Source organism: Oncorhynchus nerka, linkage group LG25 (assembly GCF_034236695.1).
Source record: "Oncorhynchus nerka isolate Pitt River linkage group LG25, Oner_Uvic_2.0, whole genome shotgun sequence".
NCBI lineage: Eukaryota > Metazoa > Chordata > Actinopteri > Salmoniformes > Salmonidae > Oncorhynchus > Oncorhynchus nerka.
The window spans coordinates 16551050-16574853 of NC_088420.1; the positions used below are offsets into that span (position 1 = coordinate 16551050).

Consider the following 23804-nt stretch of genomic DNA (forward strand, 5'->3'; position numbering starts at 1 on the left):
GCATTTAGTATGGTTGTAATGGATTAACTTTTATTTAACATTTATTTTAACAGGGAGTCATACTGAGACCAAGGTCTCTTTCACAGATGAGCCCTATACACATCAATATACACTATACAAATCAGTATACACTATACACATCAATATACACTATACACATCAGTATACACTATACACATCAATATACACTATACACATCAGTATACACTATACACATCAATATACACTATACACATCAGTATACACTATACACATCAATATACACTATACACATCAATATACACTATACACATCAGTATACACTATACACATCAATATACACTATACACATCAGTATACATCTCAATACACGAAAAGCATAACAGTCATAGAAGTCAAACACATTCTTCAGTAAAAAGGTACTAAACCATCCTTTTGAATTGCCCTTCTGCAGGGCTTCCCAAACTCGGTCCTGGCCCCAAATTCATGATGAATAACATCTGTTCATTTTAGCAAAACCTGCAACATGCTAGCTAAGTCGTAGTTCACTCATACTGCCGTTTACACAGTCAAGCTTCAAGTGCATGCCGATTTAGCTAGGCGCTGATTTAGCTAACTAAAGTACTTTGTGTGGAGAACATTTCTGCGAGCCAGGGTGTGCCCTATAAGCATTCCCATCTCATGGAGGCTCTTTGAGTTAAACCTGCAGACCAGTTCTCCTCTGGGGGCTCTGTGAGTTAAACCTGCAGACCAGTTCTCCTCTGGGGGCTCTGTGAGTTAAACCTGCAGACCAGTTCTCCTCTGGGGGCTCTGTGAGTTAAACCTGCAGACCAGTTCTCCTCTGGGGGCTCTTTGAGTTAAACCTGCAGACCAGTTCTCCTCTGGGGGCTCTGTGAGTTAAACCTGCAGACCAGTTCTCCTCTGGGGGCTCTTTGAGTTAAACCTGCAGACCAGTTTTCCTCTGGGGGCTCTGTGAGTTATATCCGCAGACCAGTTCTCCTCTGGGGGCTCTGTGAGTTGAGTTAAACCCGCAGACCAGCTCTCCTCTGGGGGCTCTGTGAGTTGAGTTAAACCCTCAAACCAGATCTCCTCTGGGGGCTCTGTGAGTTAAACCCGCAGACCAGTTCTCCTCCGGGCGCTCTGTGAGTTGAGTTAAACCCTCAAACCAGTTCTCCTTTGGGGGCTCTGTGAGTTAAACCTGCAGACCAGTTCTCCTCTGGGGGCTCTGTGAGTTAAACCTGCAGACCAGTTCTCCTCTGGGGGCTCTGTGAGTTAAACCTGCAGACCAGTTCTCCTCTGGGGGCTCTGTGAGTTAAACCTGCAGACCAGTTCTCCTCTGGGGGCTCTGTGAGTTGAGTTAAACCCTCAAACCAGTTCTCCTCTGGGGGCTCTGTGAGTTAAACCCGCAGACCAGAGAATGTTAAAGAGGTAGTCTTGAAGAGAGTGTTGAAGCGTTAGAGTCTTGAAGAGAGTTTTGAAGAGGAAGTCTTGAAGAGAGTGTTGAAGAGGTAGAGTCTTGAAGAGAGTGTTGAAGAGGGAGTCTTGAAGAGAGTGTTGAAGAGGTAGAGTCTTGACGAGAGTGTTGAAGATGTAGAGTCTTGAAGAGAGTGTTGAAGAGGAAGTCTTGAAGAGAGTGTTGAAGAGGAAGTCTTGAAGAGAGTGTTGAAGAGGTAGAGTCTTGACGAGAGTGTTGAAGACGTAGAGTCTTGAAGAGAGTGTTGAAGAGGAAGTCTTGAAGAGAGTGTTGAAGAGGAAGTCTTGAAGTGTGTTGAAGAGGTAGAGTCTTGAAGAGAGTGTTGAAGAGGTAGAGTCTTGAAGAGAGTGTTGAAGAGGGTGTCTTGAAGAGAGTGTTGAAGAGGAAGTCTTGAAGAGAGTGTTGAAGAGAGTGTTGAAGAGGAAGTCTTGAAGAGAGTGTTGAAGAGGTAGAGTCTTGAAGAGAGTGTTGAAGAGGGAGTCTTGAAGAGAGTGTTGAAGAGGAAGTCTTGAAGAGAATGTTAAAGAGGTAGAGTCTTGAAGAGAGTGTTGAAGCGTTAGAGTCTTGAAGAGAGTGTTGAAGTGGTAGAGTCTTGAAGAGATTGTTGAAGAGGTAGAGTCTTGAAGTGAGTGTTGAAGAGGTAGAGTCTTGAAGAGAGTGTTGAAGTGGAAGTCTTGAAGAGTGTGTTGAAGAGTTAGAGTCTTGAAGAGAGTGTTGAAGAGGTAGAGTCTTGAAGAGTGTGTTGAAGAGGTAGAGTCTTGAAGAGAGTGTTGACGAGGTAGTCTTGAAGAGAGTGTTGAAGAGGTAGAGTCTTGAAGAGAGTGTTGAAGAGGAAGTCTTGAAGTGTGTTGAAGAGGTAGAGTCTTTTTTTCAATTTAAAGTTTTATTAAGTTCTTGTTTTTCAATCAACCAACAAAACACATTCCATATTCACAGATGTGACAGGCTTTAAATAAAAAGTCAAAAAATAATAATACATTTGAAAAAATTAAAATACAATTAAAATGAATGATAAAGTCAAATAAAAGCATTTATTTTTCTTAATCTATATATTTTCCTTGGTACATATATATATACATACATACATACATACATACGCACATATACATACACACACACACACACATACGCACACGTACTCAAAAACTAAATTAAAATAAAAACACACACAAAAAAAAAACAACACTTGCAGCAGCACTATCAAGGTTCTTATCAGCTATTTCAAGCATTCGCTGAGACGACGGGCCAATAATTCGTTTTTAGGTTTTACAGTACCTTACACAACATGTATCTGCGCATTTCCCTAGTCACCCCGTTCACTCTGTCCAGTTTGAAATATAGTTGAATAGTGGGGACCAGAGTCTATCAAACTTGGGCTGTCTCTTGTGGAGGTCATAAGTGAGCTTTTCAAGAGGAAGAAAGTCAACAATCTGGTCAATCCACATTTTAAATTAGAGAGGCCCACAATAGAACCCACAATAGAACCCACAATTAGAGGCCCACAATAGAAGAATACATTTCTTAGCAAAGTATGTAATAGTCATAAGCAAATTTTCTCTGTCAGGATCAAGAACAAAGTCCTGCTGGGCATTAAGAAGATAGATACACGGGGTCATATCAAACTGTACCTCTAGTATTTTCTGTGCAGCAGTATGTACAGATTGCCAGAATCTGGCAATCTCGAAGAGGTAGAGTCTTGAAGAGAGTGTTGAAGCGGTAGAGTCTTGAAGAGAGTGTTGAAGTGGTAGAGTCTTGAAGAGATTGTTGAAGAGGTAGAGTCTTGAAGAGAGTGTTGAAGCGGTAGAGTCTTGAAGAGAGTGTTGAAGAGGTAGAGTCTTGAAGAGAGTGTTGAAGTGGAAGTCTTGAAGAGTGTGTTGAAGAGGTAGAGTCTTGAAGAGAGTGTTGACGAGGTAGTCTTGAAGAGAGTGTTGAAGAGGTAGAGTCTTGAAGAGAGTGTTGAAGAGGAAGTCTTGAAGTGTGTTGAAGAGGTAGAGTCTTGAAGAGAGTGTTGAAGAGGTAGAGTCTTGAGGAGAGTTTGAAGAGAGTGTTGAAGTGGTAGAGTCTTGAGGAGAGTTTTGAAGAGGACGTCTTGAAGAGTGTGTTGAAGAGGAAGTCTTGAAGAGTGTTGAAGCGGTAGAGTCTTGAAGAGAGTGTTGAAGAGGTAGAGTCTTGAAGAGAGTGTTGAAGAGGAAGTCTTGAAGTGTTGAAGAGGTAGAGTCTTGAAGAGAGTGTTGAAGAGGTAGAGTCTTGAGGAGAGTTTTGAAGAGGACGTCTTGAAGAGTGTGTTGAAGAGGAAGTCTTGAAGAGTGTTGAAGCGGTAGAGTCTTGAAGAGAGTGTTGAAGTGGTAGAGTCTTGAAGAGATTGTTGAAGAGGTAGAGTCTTGAAGTGAGTGTTGAAGAGGACGTCTTGAAGAGTGTGTTGAAGAGGTAGAGTCTTGAAGAGAGTGTTGAAGAGGTGGTGAGTAGTGTGTATGAGGATGTGGAGCTAAACAGAACAGATTGTATAGACCAAAACATGCTGAGTGACTCCACACTACAGTTTTCCTTCTATCTGTAATCGATTGAATACAAGCCAGAATCTGTGAAGAGCTGAACAGTGGAGAGCTGAGCAGAGCAGTAGTGAACAGAGCTGGAACAGATGTAACCAGAAATCTATACAGATTATGGGGGGGACAAAGAGTAGAACTCAGGAGGAGCAGACTAGCATACAGCAGGGGTCGAGATTAGAGCCCAACTAGTAGAGTAGAGAATAGCTTTACAGCGAGGTGTAGAGTGTTCATTCATCTCTCCGGAGTGCCCTGTCGGCACATAGAGCCTCAAATGGTCAGGGAGCGGGATGGAGATGGAGACGGACGCTCTCTCTTTCTCCACACACACTGAGGAACCCTGGGATGGTAGAGGACCATCTATAATACATCTCAGTAATCTATAAAGGAAAGTCATCATTGATCCAATGCTTTTATCAAGGGTGGAGGGAAAATAATGAATTCCATGCTGCACCTAAATGACCAGGAGAAAATCAAGTAATTGAACCAAAATGTTATATTTTGGCCAATGGCTATCCATAACTGTCTGTCCTTTGCCCCTCTGCCTTTCTTTGTGGATAGCTGTCCATAACTGTCTGTCCTATTCCCCTCTACCTTTCTTTGTGGATAGCTGTCCATAACTGTCTGTCCTTTGCCCCTCTGCCTTTCTTTGTGGATAGCTGTCCATAACTGTCTGTCCTATTCCCCCCATTTCTGCAGCTGTCCATAACTGTCTGTTTACCTTTCTTTGTGGATAGCTGTCCATAACTGTCTGTCCTATTCCCCTCTACCTTTCTTTGTGGATAGCTGTCCATAACTGTCTGTCCTTTGCCCCTCTGCCTTTCTTTGTGGATAGCTGTCCATAACTGTCTGTCCTATTCCCCTCTGCATTTCTTTGTGGATAGCTGTCCATAACTGTCTGTCCTATTCCCCTCTACCTTTCTTTGTGGATAGCTGTCCATAACTGTCTGTCCTTTTTGCCCATAACTGTCTCTGCCTTTCTTTGTGGATAGCTGTCCATAACTGTCTGTCCTTTGCCCCTCTGCCTTTCTTTGTGGATAGCTGTCCATAACTGTCTGTCCTATTCCCCTCTACCTTTCTTTGTGGATAGCTGTCCATAACTGTCTGTCCTATTCCCCTCTACCTTTCTTTGTGGATAGCTGTCCATAACTGTCTGTCCTTTGCCCCTCTGCCTTTCTTTGTGGATAGCTGTCCATAACTGTCTGTCCTATTCCCCTCTACCTTTCTTTGTGGATAGCTGTCCATAACTGTCTGTCCTTTGCCCCTCTGCCTTTCTTTGTGGATAGCTGTCCATAACTGTCTGTCCTTTGCCCCTCTGCCTTTCTTTGTGGATAGCTGTCCATAACTGTCTGTCCTTTGCCCCTCTGCCTTTCTTTGTGGATAGCTGTCCATAACTGTCTGTCCTATTCCCCTCTACCTTTCTTTGTGGATAGCTGTCCATAACTGTCTGTCCTATTCCCTCTACCTTTCTTTGTGGATAGCTGTCCATAACTGTCTGTCCTATTCCCCTCTGCCTTTCTTTGTGGATAGCTGTCCATAACTGTCTGTCCTATTCCCCTCTACCTTTCTTTGTGGATAGCTGTCCATAACTGTCTGTCCTATTCCCCTCTACCTTTCTTTGTGGATAGCTGTCCATAACTGTCTGTCGTATTCCCCTCTACCTTTCTTTGTGGATAGCTGTCCATAACTGTCTGTCCTATTCCCTTTGTGGATAGCTGTCCTAACCTTTCTTTGTGGATAGCTGTCCATAACTGTCTGTCCTTTGCCCCTCTGCCTTTCTTTGTGGATAGCTGTCCATAACTGTCTGTCCTATTCCCCTCTACCTTTCTTTGTGGATAGCTGTCCATAACTGTCTGTCCTTTGTCCCTCTGCCTTTCTTTTTTGGATAGCTGTCCATAACTGTCTGTCCTATTCCCCTCTACCTTTCTTTGTGGATAGCTGTCCATAACTGTCTGTCCTTTGCCCCTCTGCCTTTCTTTGTGGATAGCTGTCCATAACTGTCTGTCGTATTCCCCTCTACCTTTCTTTGTGGATAGCTGTCCATAACTGTCTGTCCTTTGCCCCTCTGCCTTTCTTTGTGGATAGCTGTCCACAACTGTCTGTCGTATTCCCCTCTACCTTTCTTTGTGGATAGCTGTCCATAACTGTCTGTCCTTTGCCCCTCTGCCTTTCTTTGTGGATAGCTGTCCATAACTGTCTGTCCTATTCCCCTCTACCTTTCTTTGTGGATAGCTGTCCATAACTGCCTGTCCTATTCCCCTCTACCTTTCTTTGTGGATAGCTGTCCATAACTGTCTGTCCTTTGCCCCTCTGCCTTTCTTTGTGGATAGCTGTCCATAACTGTCTGTCCTATTCCCCTCTACCTTTCTTTGTGGATAGCTGTCCATAACTGTCTGTCCTATTCCCCTCTACCTTTCTTTGTGGATAGCTGTCCATAACCAAATGTTGCTTGGCTCTGTTAATGTATCAGATGGGTCCTCTTTTAACAGAAATAACCAGAAACAACCTATTCAGCTTCCAGGGTTTGCTGCCTGTCTACTGGTGGGAAAATTGCATCCCTGGTTTACTGTAGATGGCTTCCCTTCAGGCAAATACATATTTCATTGAGTTGTCAACAAACATTAAACCAAACCTTATCTGGGTTAAAATGAGAAAGATGACGATTTTGTTCAAAAATATAGTTATAATAACAAGGAAACAATGTTCTTCTGCAAGGTAGAGGCCCATTATAAGACAACATAAAATATGAGTCTGCTCTTCCACATGCAATAGAATCAACCCTTCTTAATTAGGTCTGAGGCTCTCTCCCTCTCTGTTCTCTATCCAGCCAAACATACTGTAACACAAAGAAGTTAGAGCCTACTCTAGCTCTGGATAACAGAATGACACAAATTACATTAACTCTGTGACCATGAATCCCATTTGGGTTGTGCTTTTTGTGCAAGATAGCAAGCCCAGGCATCCCATACAGCGACAAGGCTTCTACAATATAATGTGTTCCCTGATAGCAAGCCCAGGCACCCCATATCAAATCAAATCAAATCAAATTTATTTATATAGCCCTTCGTACATCAGCTGATATCTCAAAGTGCTGTACAGAAACCCAGCCTAAAACCCCAAACAGCAAGCAATGCAGGTGTAGAAGCACGGTGGCTAGGAAAAACTCCCTAGAAAGGCCAAAACCTAGGAAGAAACCTAGAGAGGAACCAGGCTATGTGGGGTGGCCAGTCCTCTTCTGGCTGTGCCGGGTGGAGATTATAACAGAACATGGCCAAGATGTTCAAATGTTCATAAATGACCAGCATGGTCGAATAATAATAAGGCAGAACAGTTGAAACTGGAGCAGCAGCACAGTCAGGTGGAAGTTGAAACTGGAGCAGCAGCATGGCCAGGTGGACTGGGGACAGCAAGGAGTCATCATGTCAGGTAGTCCTGGGGCATGGTCCTAGGGCTCAGGTCAGTTGAAACTGGAACAGCAGCGTGGCCAGGTGGACTGGGGACAGCAAGGAGTCATCATGTCAGGTAGTCCTGGGGCATGGTCCTAGGGCTCAGGTCCTCCGAGAGAGAGAACGAAAGAGAGAAGGAGAGAATTAGAGAACGCACACTTAGATTCACACAGGACACCGAATAGGACAGGAGAAGTACTCCAGATATAACAAACTGACCCCAGCCCCCGACACATAAACTACTGCAGCATAAATACTGGAGGCTGAGACAGGAGGGGTCAGGAGACACTGTGGCCCCATCCGAGGACACCCCCGGACAGGGCCAAACAGGAAGGATATAACCCCACCCACTTTGCCAAAGCACAGCCCCCACACCACTAGAGGGATATCTTCAACCACCAACCTACCATCCTGAGACAAGGCTGAGTATAGTCCACAAAGATCTCCGCCACGGCACAACCCAAGGGGGGCGCCAACCCAGACAGGATGACCACAACAGTGAATCAACCCACTCAGGTGACGCACCCCCTCCAGGGACGGCATGAGAGAGCCCCAGTAAGCCAGTGACTCAGCCCCTGTAATAGGGTTAGAGGCAGAGAATCCTAGTGGAAAGAGGGGAACCGGCCAGGCAGAGACAGCAAGGGCGGTTCGTTGCTCCAGAGCCTTTCCGTTCACCTTCCCACTCCTGGGCCAGACTACACTCAATCATATGACCCACTGAAGAGATGAATCTTCAGTAAAGACTTAAAGGTTGAGACCGAGTTTGCGTCTCTGACATGGGTAGGCAGACCGTTCCATAAAAATGGAGCTCTATAGGAGAAATTCCTGCCTCCAGCTGTTTGCTTAGAAATTCTAGGGACAATTAGGAGGCCTGCGTCTTGTGACCGTAGCGTACGTGTAGGTATGTACGGCAGGACCAAATCAGAGAGATAGGTAGGAGCAAGCCCATGTAATGCTTTGTAGGTTAGCAGTAAAACCTTGAAATCAGCCCTTGCTTTGACAGGAAGCCAGTGTAGAGAGGCTAGCACTGGAGTAATATGATCAAATTTTTTGGTTCTAGTCAGGATTCTAGCAGCCGTATTTAGCACTAACTGAAGTTTATTTAGTGCTTTATCCGGGTAGCCGGAAAATAGAGCATTGCAGTAGTCTAACCTAGAAGTGACAAAAGCATGGATTAATTTTTCTGCATCATTTTTGGACAGAAAGTTTCAGATTTTTGCAATGTTACGTAGATGGAAAAAAGCTGTCCTCGAAATGGTCTTGATATGTTCTTCAAAAGAGAGATCAGGGTCCAGAGTAACGCCGAGGTCCTTCACAGTTTTATTTGAGACGACTGTACAACCATTAAGATTAATTTTCAGATTCAACAGAAGATCTCTTTGTTTCTTGGGACCTAGAACAAGCATCTCTGTTTTGTCCGAGTTTAATAGTAGAAAGTTTGCAGCCATCCACTTCCTTATGTCTGAAACACATGCCTCTAGCGAGGGCAATTTTGGGGCTTCACCATGTTTCATTGAAATGTACAGCTGTGTGTCATCCGCATAGCAGTGAAAGTTTACATTATGTTTTCGAATAACATCCCCAAGAGGTAAAATATATAGTGAAAACAATAGTGGTCCTAAAACGGAACCTTGAGGAACACCGAAATTTACAGTTGATTTGTCAGAGGACAAACCATTCACAGAGACAAACTGATATCTTTCCGACAGATAAGATCTAAACCAGGCCAGAACATGTCCGTGTAGACCAATTTGGGTTTCCAATCTCTCCAAAAGAATGTGGTGATCGATGGTATCAAAAGCAGCACTAAGGTCTAGGAGCACGAGGACAGATGCAGAGCCTCGGTCCGATGCCATTAAAATGTCATTTACCACCTTCACAAGTGCCGTCTCAGTGCTATGATGGGGTCTAAAACCAGACTGAAGCATTTCGTATACATTGTTTGTCTTCAGGAAGGCAGTGAGTTGCTGCGCAACAGCCTTCTCTAAAATATTTGAGAGGAATGGAAGATTTGATATAGGCCGATAGTTTTTTATATTTTCTGGGTCAAGGTTTGGCTTTTTCAAGAGAGGCTTTATTACTGCCACTTTTAGTGAGTTTGGTACACATCCAGTGGATAGAGAGCCGTTTATTATGTTCAACATAGGAGGGCCAAGCACAGGAAGCAGCTCTTTCAGTAGTTTAGTTGGAATAGGGTCCAGTATGCAGCTTGAAGGTTTAGAGGCCATGATTATTTTCATCATTGTGTCAAGAGATATAGTACTAAAACACTTGAGCGTCTCTCTTGATCCTAGGTCCTGGCAGAGTTGTGCAGACTCAGGACAACTGAGGTTTGGAGGAATACGCAGGTTTAAAGAGGAGTCCGTAATTTGCTTTCTAATAATCATAATCTTTTCCTCAAAGAAGTTCATGAATTTATCACTGCTAAAGTGAAAGTCATCCTCTCTTGGGGAATGCTGCTTTTTAGTTAGCTTTGCGACAGTATCAAAAAGGAATTTCGGATTGTTCTTATTTTCCTCAATTAAGTTAGAAAAATAGGATGATCAAGCAGCAGTAAGGGCTCTTCGGTACTGCACAGTACCGTCCTTCCAAGCTAGTCGGAAGACTTCCAGTTTGGTGTGGCGCCATTTCCGTTCCAATTTTCTGGAACGGCAAGACTTGGAGGCTTCCACAATATAATATGCTCCCTGATAGCAAGCCCAGGCATCCCATACAGAGGCAAGGCTTTACGACTTCCACAATATAATGTGCTCCCTGTGCCCACTTTGAGATTTAGGGGGATGCCACATGGGTAAGTGGATTTTAGTTTGGCTCTGAAAAATGAAGCTGTTCGTAACATGCTCCAGTCAGCTGTTTGAAGTAAGGTTGGAGCACCCAAGGTCTATAGGAAGATGTGATCTCTGTTGATTAGAATGGATTTGTAATTAAGACATTATAACCCAGAGATGGAGGCCAAGGTTTCTTTGATTGTGTCATCCCACTAATGGTTGAACATGGATTGAAGAATAGTATGCAGAGAATGAAGTGGGTGCACAGTTATTACAGTTCTGAAGATATTAGGTTATTTCTCGAGGCTCTACGTTTCAGTCAGCTGCTTTGGATTGGATGACTGGTGCATTCTTAGAAGAAAGGATTACAAAAGGGTTCAGTGGCCGTCCCCATTGGAGAACCCTTTTAGGTTCCAGGTAGAACTCCCTTTGGTTCCATGTAGGTTCTAGAGAGAGCGAGAGAGACAGACAGACCGACACAGGGCTGTTGTGTGTGTGTGTGTGTGTGTGTGTGTGTGTGTGTGTGTGTGTGTGTGTGTGTGTGTGTGTGTGTGTGTGTGTGTGTGTGTGTGTGTGTGTGTGTGTGTGTGCGTGCGTGCGTGCGTGCGTGCGTGTGTGTGTGTGTGTGAGAGAGAGAGAGAGAGAGAGAAAGAGAGAGAGAGAAAGAGCACTACAGCATAATTGAGTATCAGCTCACAGATGCCCTTCTCCCTAGAGGCCTGAAGGAAGGTAGGGCTCCAATCACTGATGTGGCAGTCAGGCACATGTAATTCCTAGGAGATGAATGCCATAGTGGCGGCCATATTACAGCACAGATGTGCTCAGTGGTTGTGGTTTAGCTACACTGTTGTTACCGGGGGTATCATTTGAATTGCCATGCATTTGGATAATAAAGTATTGTACGTATCGCATAGATGGCTAGAGAAAACACTGGTTGGCAAGTGCAGTTTAGTTTAGGACTGTCTCGATCAATCATCTGTAAAAATGCCCAAAGTTCTCGTCTTCTCATACTCTCATGTAGAGAATGGTAGCATGCCTTATGGATATATGGCTATGTGCTCAAGCAGCAGAGGCAGAGAGGGGTAGTTCCTGCCGCAGAATGACCAAAGCACCCTCTAGTGGCCTCATGGGTGGAATGTTATTAACATTCTTCATGATTGTATAATAAATAAACATTATTTTTTTAAACCATCAGAAAATCTGGTGTTTCTATGTCAAACAGTTTTGTTATATTTCAGTGATGTACACTGAACAAAAATAGAAACGCAACATGTGTTGGTCACATGTTTCATGAGCTGAAATAAAAGATCCCAGAAATGTTCCACACGCACAAAAAGCTTATTTCTCTCAAATGTTGTGCACATATTTATTTACACCCCTGTTAGTGAGCATTTCTCCTTGACCAAGACAATCCATCCACCTGACGGGTGTGGCATATCAAGAAGCTGATTAAACAGCATGATTATTACACAGGTGCACCTTGTGCTGGGGACAGTAAAAGGCCACTCTAAAATGTGAAGTTTTGTTACACAATACAATGCCACAGATGTCTCAAGTTTTGAGGGAGCGTGCAATTGGCATGCTGACTGCAGGAATGTCCACCAGAGCTGTTGCCAGAGAATTGAATGTTCATTTCTTTACCATAAGCCGCCTCCAACGTTGTTTTAGAGGATTTGGCAGTACGTTCAACCGGTCTCACAACCACAGACCACGTGTATGGTGTTGTGTGGGCAAGAGGTTTGCGGATGTGTTTGCGTTGTGAACAGAGTGTCTCATGGTGGCCGTGGTGCTATGGTATTGGCAGACCTAAGCTATGGACAACAAACACAATTTCATTTTATAGATGGCAATTTGAATGCACAGAGATACCGTGATGAGATCCTGAGGCCCATTGACGTGCCATTCATCCGCCGCCATCACCTCATGTTTCAGCATGATAATGCATAGCCCCATGTTACAAGGATCTGTACACAATTCCTGGAAGCTGAAAATGTCCCAGTTCTTCCAAGGTCTGCATACTCACCAGACATGTCACCCATTGAGCATGTTTGGGATGCTCTGGATTGAAGTGTACGACAGCGTGTTCCAGTTCCCCGACAATATCCAGCAACTTTGCACAGCCATTGAAGAGGAGTGGGACAACATTCCACAGACCACAATCAACACCATGATCAACTCTATACGAAGGAGGTCTGTCGCACTGCATGATGCAAATGGTGGTCACACCAGATACATGCTCCTTCCTTTTAAATTTTTTTTGTGACCAACAGATATATCTGTATTCCCAGTCATGTGAAATCCATAGATTAGGGCCTAATGAATTTGTTTCAATTGACTGATTCCTTTATATCAACTGTAACTCAGTAAAATCTTTGAAATTGTTGCACGTTGCGTTTATATTTTTCTTTCAGTGTATATAAAGTGTAATATTGGGATGCAAACTCAAAATGGAATACATTTCAACTCTATATCTGACATGGCACCATGTGTGTGAGGTGCATACTGTTGTTTCAAAGTAGATGTGTTTAAGACTACCAAGAACAACTCTGTGTGACCCTGATGTAGCCCACTGAGGTGAAAGGTTTTCCGCAGGGTAAAGTTAGAGCTTTGACCCCTACTCATCAAAACTTTCTGAAAACATCCTACCTCTACTTTTAGGCCACAGTGTCAATGACTAAACCATTGGTAGGAGCCTGCTTGGTGAAGTGATACACCTCCAGCTCGCAATGGTTAAAAATACACTCCTATTGTAAGCTGTTGGCTTTGAAACACTCTTAATATGTGATAATGTATGCCAAGACGGCCACGTTGAATTCCACCTTCAGAAGACGTGAGGCTGTGTGAGGGGCTGCTGATGACATCCTAGTGAAAAGGGATTTAGTCTGTGCTGGTACCCAGTGTATCCAACACATGGGCTCTGCATATGGTAATGTGATTGCATGTGTAATGTGTTGATGTCCATGACTGTTTGGGGATAATGTTCAGTGACAGTGTAACATCGCTAGGCCTATGTGGATGTGATGTCATGTGTGAATGTGATCTGGAAGGGGTGCTTGGAATACATATCCCTGTCTTGTGACAGGTTTGTGTGTTATGAATGTGATTTGCATTTGTAAAATATAGCGCCTTTCACTAGGTCTTCAAGAGCTCTTATCGTTTTATAGGGGAAACTCACTCCATCCACCATCAATGTGTAGGCCTAATACTTTGGCATGAATTGCTGAATGTAAAAAGATGGCTTACTGTGCATCCAAAATGGCACATAGAGCACTATATAGGAAATAGGGTACAATTTTAACCGTCAGTGTCTTATCCAATTAAATGATTCCCTCTCTCTCCTCACTCTCTTTTCTCTCTCTAATCCTTTAATTAATTAACAATGGCATAAAATAAACTGGATCAACTGAAGTGGATAGTTGGCTTGGGAGAGGACAGTTAGTCTCTCTATTAGTCTGTACTGCAGATGGTCTCTATTAGTCTGTACTGCAGATGTTCTCTATTAGTCTGTACTGCAGATGGTCTCTATTAGTCTGTACTGCAGATGTTCTATATTAGTCTGTACTGCAGATGTTCACTATTAGTCTCTACTGCAGATGGGCTCTATTAGTCTGTACAGCAGATGTTCTCTATTAGTCTGTACTGCAGATGTTCTCTATTAGTCTACTGCAGATAGTCTATATTAGTCTCTACTGCAGATGGTCTTTATTGGTCTACTGCAGATGGTCTTTATTAGTCTCTACTGCAGATGGTCTCTATTAGTCTACTGCAAATGGTCACTATTAGTCTACTGCAGATGGTCTCTATTAGTCTACTGCATATGGTCTCTATTAGTCTACTGCAGATGGTCTCTATTAATCTACTGCAGATTGCCTATATCAGGCTACTGCAGATGGTCTCCATTAGTCTACTGCAGATTGTCTCTATTAGTCGACTGCAGATGGTCTCCATTAGTCTACTGCATATGGTTGCTATTAGTCTACTGCAGATGGTCTCTATTAATCTACTACATATGGTCGCTATTAGTCGACTGCAGATGGTCTCCATTAGTCTACTGCAGATTGTCTCTATTAGTCGACTGCAGATGGTCTCCATTAGTCTACTGCAGATGGTCCTATTAGTCTGTACTGCAGATGGTCTCTATTAGTCTACTGCAGCTTTATTGCTGTTAGCGTTAATCACAGAATTACATATATACCTTATTTATGGGATCTTTGTGGTGTCAACAGTCTAAAGCACTGGATGTCATGTGAAAGACAGTGAAGAACTGGAGGAAAAATGAGACAGCAAGGGAGTGAGATGGGCTGGATGAAGAAACAACAGGTTAATGGGATGAGAGATGGAGTGAGATGGGCTGGATGAAGAAACAACAGGTTAATGGGATGGGAGATGGAGTGAGCTGGGCTGGATGAAGAAACAACAGGTTAATGGGATAGGAGATGGAGTGAGATGGGCTGGATGGGATAGGAGATGGAGTGAGATGGGCTGGATGAAGAAACAACAGGTTAATGGGATGGGAGATGGAGTGAGATGGGCTGGATGAAGAAACAACAGGTTAATGGGATGGGAGATGGAGTGAGATGGGCTGGATGAAGAAACAACAGGTTAATGGGATGAGAGATGGAGTGAGATGGGCTGGATGAAGAAACAACAGGTTAATGGGATGGGAGATGGAGTGAGCTGGGCTGGATGAAGAAACAACAGGTTAATGGGATAGGAGATGGAGTGAGATGGGCTGGATGGGATAGGAGATGGAGTGAGATGGGCTGGATGAAGAAACAACAGGTTAATGGGATGGGAGATGGAGTGAGATGGGCTGGATGAAGAAACAACAGGTTAATGGGATGGGAGATGGAGTGAAATGGGCTGGATGAAGAAACAACAGGTTAATGGGATAGGAGATGGAGTGAGATGGGCGGGATGGGATAGGAGATGGAGTGAGATGGGCTGGATGAAGAAACAACAGGTTAATGGGATGGGAGATGGAGTGAGATGGGCTGGATGAAGAAACAACAGGTTAATGGGATGGGAGATGGAGTGAGATGGGCTGGATGAAGAAACAACAGGTTAATGGGATGGGAGATGGAGTGAGCTGGGCTGGATGAAGAAACAACAGGTTAATGGGATAGGAGATGGAGTGAGATGGGCTGGATGAAGAAACAACAGGTTAATGGGATGGGAGATGGAGTGAGATGGGCTGGATGAAGAAACAACAGGTTAATGGGATGGGAGATGGAGTGAGATGGGCTGGATGAAGATACAACAGGTTAATGGGATGGGAGATGGAGTGAGATGGGCGGGAGGATGGAGATGGAGGTGAAGAGGCTGATGAGACGCTAGATTAGAGGAGTGTGTGTGAACCTGTGTGCATGAGCATGTGCGAGTGAATGCTGTACAAGTGTGTGTGTGTGTGTGTGTGTGTGTGTGTGTGTGTGTGTGTGTGTGTGTGTGTGTGTGTGTGTGTGAAAGGCTGTTTTAGGAAGCTAGGCTTGGTCAGGGTCGACGAAACATCTCCCCAGCGTCATGGCAACAGAAATGTGTGCGCGTCAGCTCATCGATCGGCACACTTATAATGGTGATAGAGGGAGAATGATGAAGGGCTGTGTTGACAGGGACCAACCTACAGTCACACACACATACACACACACACACACCCACACACACACACACACACACACACACATACACACACACACACACACACACACACACACACACACACACACACACACACACACACACACACACACTTGTACAGCTAACCTTGTGGGGACAATTCAGTCCCATTCAAAATCCTATTTTCCCTAACCCCTAACCCTAACCGGTACTCTTACCCTAACCCTAACCTTAAACCTAACCCTAACCTTAACCTAACCCTAGCTCCTAACCCTAACCTTAAAACTAACCCTAGCTCCTAATCCTAACCCTAAACCTAATTCTAACCCTCACACTAATTCTAACCTTCACCCTAAACCCCCTAGAAATAGCATTTGACCTTGTGGGGACCAACAAAATGTCCCCAGTTGGTCAAATTTTTGTTTGTTTACTTCTGGTCCCCACACACTACATCTCTCCAGGATCGAATTTCGGAGCCCTTTTCCTCTTAGATTGTTGACATAAAATGGCATGAGCATTCTTCGTTCTTACGTAATTCTGCAAATCTGAGGACATTTGGAACTGCTTACGTAAAGTCCTTACAATGGGCCCTTCCAGAAAAGTGTGCCTAAATGTACTTGGTCCATTGACAGAGACAGTGCGACTTGGTGCGGCAGCCTGTTCGTGTATTGCAGTCTTATCAGTGTTTGGGCTCTTCAGGCTGTGTAAGGGGATTGAAGGCTGCGACAGGCCATGGTATTGTTTCTCTAATCTGGGCCCAGCGGTGGTGTGTGTGAGTGGCTCATCCAGCTCTCTCTCCCTCCCTCTTTCTGTATTCTGTGTGTGTTTGTGAGAGAGCGAGAGAGAGAGAGAAATTCAGACAATGTTTATGTGTGTGTGTGTGTGTGTGTGTGTGTGTGTGTGTGTGTGTGTGTGTGTGTGTGTGTGTGTGTGTGTGTGTGTGTGTGTGTGTGTGCGTGCGTTCACATGTGTAGACTCTCTAACAGGAGCCCATGTCCCATGACATACATGGTGAAATAGCCAATAGCCAGGATTAGCTCTCTGCAAATATTGAAATGACATAACAAATGGAAGGTATTGTTCCATACTGATGGAATGGTTCCATACTGGTGGGATGGTTCCATACTGATGGGATGGTTCCATACTGATGGGATGGTTCCATACTGATGGGATGGTTCCATACTGATGGAATGGTTCCATACTGATGGGAGGGTTCCATACTGATGGGATGGTTCCATACTGATGGGATGGTTCCATACTGGTGGGATGGTTCCATACTGATGGGATGGTTCCATACTGATGGAATGGTTCCATACTGGTGGGATGGTTCCATACTGATGGGATGGTTCCATACTGATGGAATGGTTCCATACTGATGGAATGGTTCCATACTGATGGGATGGTTCCATACTGATGGGATGGTTCCATACTGATGGGATGGTTCCATACTGGTGGGATGGTTCCATACTGATGGGATGGTTCCATACTGATGGGATGGTTCCATACTGAATGAATGGTTCCATACTGGTGGGATGGTTCCATACAGATGGGATGGGATGGTTCCATACTGATGGGATGGTTCCATACTGGTGGGATGGTTCCATACTGATGGGATGGTTCCATACTGATGGGATGGTTCCATACTGATGGGGTTCCATAATGGTTCCATACTGATGGGAATGGTTCCATATGATGGAACTGATGGGATGGTTCCATACTGATGGGATGGTTCCATACTGATGGGATGGTTCCATACTGGTGGGATGGTTCCATACTGATGGGATGGTTCCATACTGATGGGATGGTTCCATACTGATGGGCTGGTTCCATACTGATGGGATGGTAAATTACTTAGTGCTGGGAGATGGTCTGGTGTGTTCTGTGTGTGTCCCCATACCTGTCTCCTTCAATCACATATATTGCGGTTGTATAGCAATAACCTTGGCCCGTATTCATAAAGAGTCTCAGAGTAGAAGTGCTGATCTAGGAACAGGTCGATCCTGTCTATTCATTATAATCTAAAAAGCTAAACTGATTCTAGATAAGCACTACTACAGGCTCTGGTGTTACAGTCAAAAAACTATGTTTCAATAGTACTTAGATGAGGAAATTAGATTATCACTACACTCTTAGAAAAAAGGTTTCTGCAGCTGTCCCCTTAGGAGAACCATTTTTGGTTTCATGTAGAACCCTTTGTAGTTCCAGGTAGAACTATTTTGGGTTCTATGTAGAGCTCTCTGTGGAAAGGGTTCTACTTGGAACCAAAAAGGGTTCTACTTGGAACCAAAAAGGGTTCTACCTGGAACCCAAATGTTTTTTTCTATGGGGACAGCCACAGCCACAGAACCAGCACTTTTTTTTCTAAGTGTGTACCACTGATTTCAAAGGAACTTACGAAGTAATATGACAGCATGCATGAAAGCTAACTTAAAGCAGAGTGAATATCTTGATTTAATCAAGTTATTAAGTGGAGGAGGCCTTTTGAAAAGATTGCCAATATCCATTTTTACCTCAATTGGCCAACTATTAGACAGGCATAGTTGTGCACCAAAAAAAGATGTTACATCCACGTCTGAGCAAGTCATTGCCCACAGCTGGAAAGATGCAGGTGGACAAAAACAGACATGACTGGTCACTTCCTGTTCGTGCTTCTGACAGGAAGTGGTGGTGCACAGTGGAGCCTAGGACCCCTGCTGTGGCGGCCCAGCGTCCACCTGCTGCCGTCTGATTATATCTCATTAGACTGACTCCACTAATCCAATCTGCCCTGTTGCTCAAACTAAATTCTGTCTGGCTGACTGGGGGCCCACACTTCCTCTATCAGCGCACATTTCACACACACACACACACACACACACACACACACACACACACACACACACACACACACACACACACACACACACACTGCTGCTACTGTCTATTATCTGTCCTGTTGTCTGGTCACTTTACCACTACCTATATGTACATAGCTACCTAAATGACCTCGCACATCGACTCGGTACTGGCACTCCCTGTATACAGTGCATTCGGAAAGTATTCAGACCCCTTGATTTTTTCCACATTTTGTTACATTACAGCCTAATTCTAATATTGATGAAATGTTATGTTTATGTTTACCCCATAATGACAAAGCAATTATTTACATAAGTATTCAGACCCTTTGCTATGAGACTCAAAATTGAGGTCAGTGTCACACCCTGACCATCTATTTCTATGTTTGCCTGGTATGGTTCCCAATCAGAGGCAGCTGTTTATCGTTGTCTCTGATTGGGGTTCATATTTAGGCAGCCATTTCCCCTTTGTGTTTTGTGGGATCTTGACTTTGTATAGTTGCCTGTTAGCACTATAGCAGCTTCACGTTTCTTTTTTGTGCATTTATTGTTTTCTTTGAGTTTCGCTTCATAATAAAGAGGATGGAACCATATCACGCTGCATCTTGGTCCACTCATTATGACGAGCGTGACAGTCAGGTGCATCCTGTTTCTATTGATCATCCTTGACATGTTTCATCAACTTGATTGGAGTCCACCTGTGGTAAATTCAATTGATTTGTCATGATTTGGAAAGGCACACACCTGAGCTAAAACCAAGTCATGAGGTCAAAGGAATTGTCGGTAGAGCTCCGAGACAGGATTGTGTCGAGGCACAGATCTGGGGGAAGGGTACCAAAAAATGTCTGCTGCATTGAAGGTCCCCAAGAACACAGTGGCCTCGGTCATTCTTAAATGAAAGAAGTTTGGAGCCACCAAGACTCTTCCTAGAGCTGAGCAATCGTAGGAGAAGGGTCTTGGTCAGGGAGGTGACCAAGAACCCGATGGTCACTCTGACAGAACTCCAGAGTTCCTCTGTGGAGATGGGAGAACCTTCCAGAAAGACAACAACCTCTGCAGCACTCCACCAATCAGGCCTTTATGGTAGGAAGCCACTCCTTAGTAAAAGGCATACGACAGCCCACTTGGAGTTTGCCAAAAGGCAACTAAAGACTCGTAGACCATGAGAAACAAGAATCTCTGGTCTGATGAATCCAAGATATAACTCTTTGGCCTGAATGCCAACCGTCACGTCTGGAGGAAACCTATCACCATGCCTACGGTTAAACATGGTGGTGGCAGCATCATGCTGTGGGGATGTTTTTCAGCTGCAAGGGACTGGGAGACTAGTCAGGATCGAGGCAAAGATGAATGGAGCAAAGTACAGAGAGATCTTTGGTGAAAATCTGCTCCAGAGCGCTCAGGACCTCAGACTGGGGCGATGGTTCACCTTCCAACAAGACAACAAAGTACACAGCCAAGACAACACAGGAGTGGCTTCGGGACAAGTCTCTGAATGTCCTTAAGTGGCCCAGCCAGAGCCCGGACTTGAACCCGATCGAACATCTCTGGAGAGACCTGAAAATTGCTGTGCAGCAACGCTCCCCATCCAACCTGACAGAGCTTGAGAGGATCTGCAAAGAAGAATGGGAGAAACTCCCCAAATACAGGTGTGCCAAGCTTGTAGTGTCATAGCATCAGAAGACTCAATGCTGTCATCGCTGGCAAAGGTGCTTCAACAAAGTACTGAGTAAAGTGTCTGTACACTGTATCTCCATGTATTAACACCACCGTGTATTTATTCCACTGTGTATTTACTCCACCATGTATTTACTCCACTGTGTATTTATTCCACCGTGTATTTATTCCACTGTGTATTTACTCCACCATGTATTTACTCCACTGTGTATTTATTCCACTGTGTATTTATTCCACTGTGTATTTACTCCACTGTGTATTTATTCCACTGTGTATTTACTCCACTGTGTATTTACTCCACTGTGTATTTATTCCACTGTGTATTTACTCCACCATGTATTTATTTCACTGTGTATTTACTCCACTGTGTATTTACTCCACTGTGTATTTATTCCACTGTGTATTTACTCCACCCTGTATTTATTCCACCATGTATTTACGCCACTGTGTATTTGCTCCACCTTGTATTTATTCCACTGTGTATTTACTCCACTGTGTATTTGCTCCACTGTGTATTTACTCCACTGTGTATTTGCTCCACCTTGTATTTATTCCACCGTGTATTTACTCCTCATGTCACTATTTCTATTTGTTGGAAAAGGACCCGTAAATAAGCATTTCACTGTTAGTCTACACCTGTTGTCTACAAAGCATGTGACAAATAAAATTGGATTTGATTTGGTTTAGTTAAATTGTTTTTGTGTGTGTCGTGTGTCTGTGTGTCTTGGTCTTGGACTTACTATGTGTCTGCATGCCTGGCTGAGCACTTGGTTTTGAGTGTGTGTCAGCTTGCAGTGTGTCAGTCAGAGTGTGTGTCAACTTGCAGTGTCAGTCAGAGTGTGTGCCAGTTTGCAGTGTGATCTATGTTAGCCCCTGTGGCAAACAGTCTATATACGACTATGGTGTGTGTGTCTGTGTGTGAATGTGTGTGTGTCTGTCAACAATGGACAGCCAAGATGGTGTGTACCCATGTTTCTATGCACAGTATTTCAGCCTATACCTAACTATACACTAGAATTGGCATCTGCCTGTCTGTCTGTCAGTATGACCGAAGCGTTCAATCTGACATCACCTGGATAGGTTGATCCCTAGAGTCCTAGGCATATCTCAGCTCCTTGTCCCTCTGATTAACGGTCAGTGCTGTGAAACACACCACTGATAGCAGAGAGACTGACGACTCAAATATATGAATAACTCCCTTAATAAATCCCTTAGTAACTAATAACTATTTGATGAAGAGGTTCTTGTTCACCACCATATTGTGATAGAAATAGAATGTATTGTTTGGACTTGGTGTAGCCCAGGTTACAGTGTAGTGGTGGATAAATAATGACAGTATATGGCACAGCTACAGTGAGAGCTCATCATTTGAATGGTAATTGGCTGAATTTGTCCAGATAATTCCAGTCTGGATACATCTAAGGAACCTACAGTAGAGCAATGTACTTGGTCTGAATCATCTTCAGGGTACACCTGCATGCACTTGCACTTTCAAAGAGTGTAGTGACGTCTGTACAACGTCATCCTGGATGTGAACTATTGTTTTTGTTTTTCGGACATGAACAGCAGACTGGTGTCTTTTTCCCTCTCTGACCAGTTTGTAAATTTGCAGCCCCATCTTGTGGCAAGGATTTGTACTTCAAGATAACTTATTTTTATTATATATATATATATATATATATATTTATATATATATATTTTTTTTTCTTTTCTTTTCTTCAAGATAACTTATAAGGAAGTGTAGCCAGGAAACAGTAACATGGAGATTTAAATAAAAAATATAGTTTTTTCCTAGCCATCGTACTTCTACATCTTTTCCTAGCCATCGTACTTCTACATCTTTTCCTAGCCATCGTACTTCTACATCTTTTCCTAGCCATAGTACTTCTACATCTTTTCCTAGCCATCGTACTTTTACATCTTTTCCTAGCCATCGTACTTCTACATCTTTTCCTAGCCATCGTACTTCTACATCTTTTCCTAGCCATCGATTTACATCTTTTCCTAGCCAAACATCTTTTCCTAGCCATACTTCTACATCTTTTCCTAGCCATCGTACTTCTACATCTTTTTCCATAGCCATCTTTTCTAGTACTTCTACATCTTTTCCTAGCCATCGTACTTCTACATCTTTTCCTAGCCATCGTACTTTTACATCTTTTCCTAGCCATCGTACTTCTACATCTTTTCCTAGCCATCGTACTTCTACATCTTTTCCTAGCCATCGTACTTCTACATCAACATTGCTTGCTGTTTGGGGTTTTAGACTGGGTTTCTGTACAGCACTTTGTGACATCTGCTGATGTAAGAAGGGCTTTATAAATAAATGTGATTGATTGATGATATGAAATGATATTGGATTCTTTATTTCTTGTTGTGTTAAACAGGGCTTAGTTTGGTTTGGTCTCGAGATGACGACGCTGTGTATCATCATGTCCTCCCGCCCTGGGGTTTCCTCTCCCACCCTGGGGTTTCCTCTCCCGCCCTGGGGTTTCCTCTCCCGCCCTGGGGTTTCCTCTCCCGCCCTGGGGTTTCCTCTTCCACCCTGGGGTTTCCTCTCCCTCCCTGGGATTTCCTCTCCCGCCCTGCAGTTTCCTCTCCCTCCCTGGGGCTTCCTCTCCCTCCCTGGGATTTCCTCTCCCGCCCTGCAGTTTCCTCTGCAGGGGCCGATCTGTCATCGAGTCTTACCCCCCCATTCTCTTACCAAATGAGATGTCATTGAGAATACCAATGTCCTGGTCCAATAAAAACCAAACAAGTAATGAAATTAAATAGTAGTAAGAGAGGAGAACACCTCCACTGTTACAGAAGGCTACTGTACATTACAAGCAGGCATGTTGCAGTATACTAATCATTGACATTGTCTGAGATCATTGTACTGTCCATGATCTTCTCTCTTACAGGTTTTATTGCACACTTTGCTGAACGTGAGAGCCACTTTCTTCCCAAGAACAGGGTTTTCAATCCTGGTCCTAGGGACCCAAATTAGTTTTTGCCCTAGCATTCACACACATGATTCAAATTAAAGGCTTGATGAGGAGATGATTAGTTGAATGAAGGGTGCTAGGGCAAAAACAAAAATGCACATCCCAGGACCAGGATAGAGAAACACTTCCATAGAACAACATATTCATGTTTTATGATATTCAGTTCGTCTGGGTCGTCTGGGTCATGTTCTGAATGAAATGGGAAGGTACTATCTGAACATTACAACACACATTCTCGTTTTCCGTTGCAAAACATTTTGCTACATTGTGTCCTACTGAATACGACCCAGATTTCTGTTTGTCCAATGGCCATCTGTGATGATTGTGCCACTTCCTGTGCCTTCAGAGTTTGATGGAGAGCTGGTCGGATGACAGCTGGAACTGTTGTCATAACCGGAGGAATTCTCGCCACGGTGATACTCTTGTGTATCATAGCAGTGCTCTGTTACTGTAGACTCCAGGTAGGTGTGTGTGAGAGAG

General features: G+C 43.8%; 1 protein-coding gene across 2 annotated transcripts in view; it reads left to right on the forward strand.

Annotated features, from left to right (window-relative positions):
* Positions 1–23804, forward strand: part of LOC115109082 (protein FAM163A) — a 30873-nt gene that overhangs the window by 4499 nt on the left and 2570 nt on the right. The window contains exon 2 of one of the 2 annotated variants that reach the window (XM_029633662.2): positions 23671–23785. In XM_029633662.2, coding sequence (XP_029489522.1) covers positions 23693–23785 — 93 coding nt within the window. In that variant the 5' untranslated portion in view covers positions 23671–23692. Of the gene's footprint in view, positions 1–22491; positions 23786–23804 lie in introns of those variants that run through there. The other variant, XM_065009614.1, reaches the window with a different exon arrangement.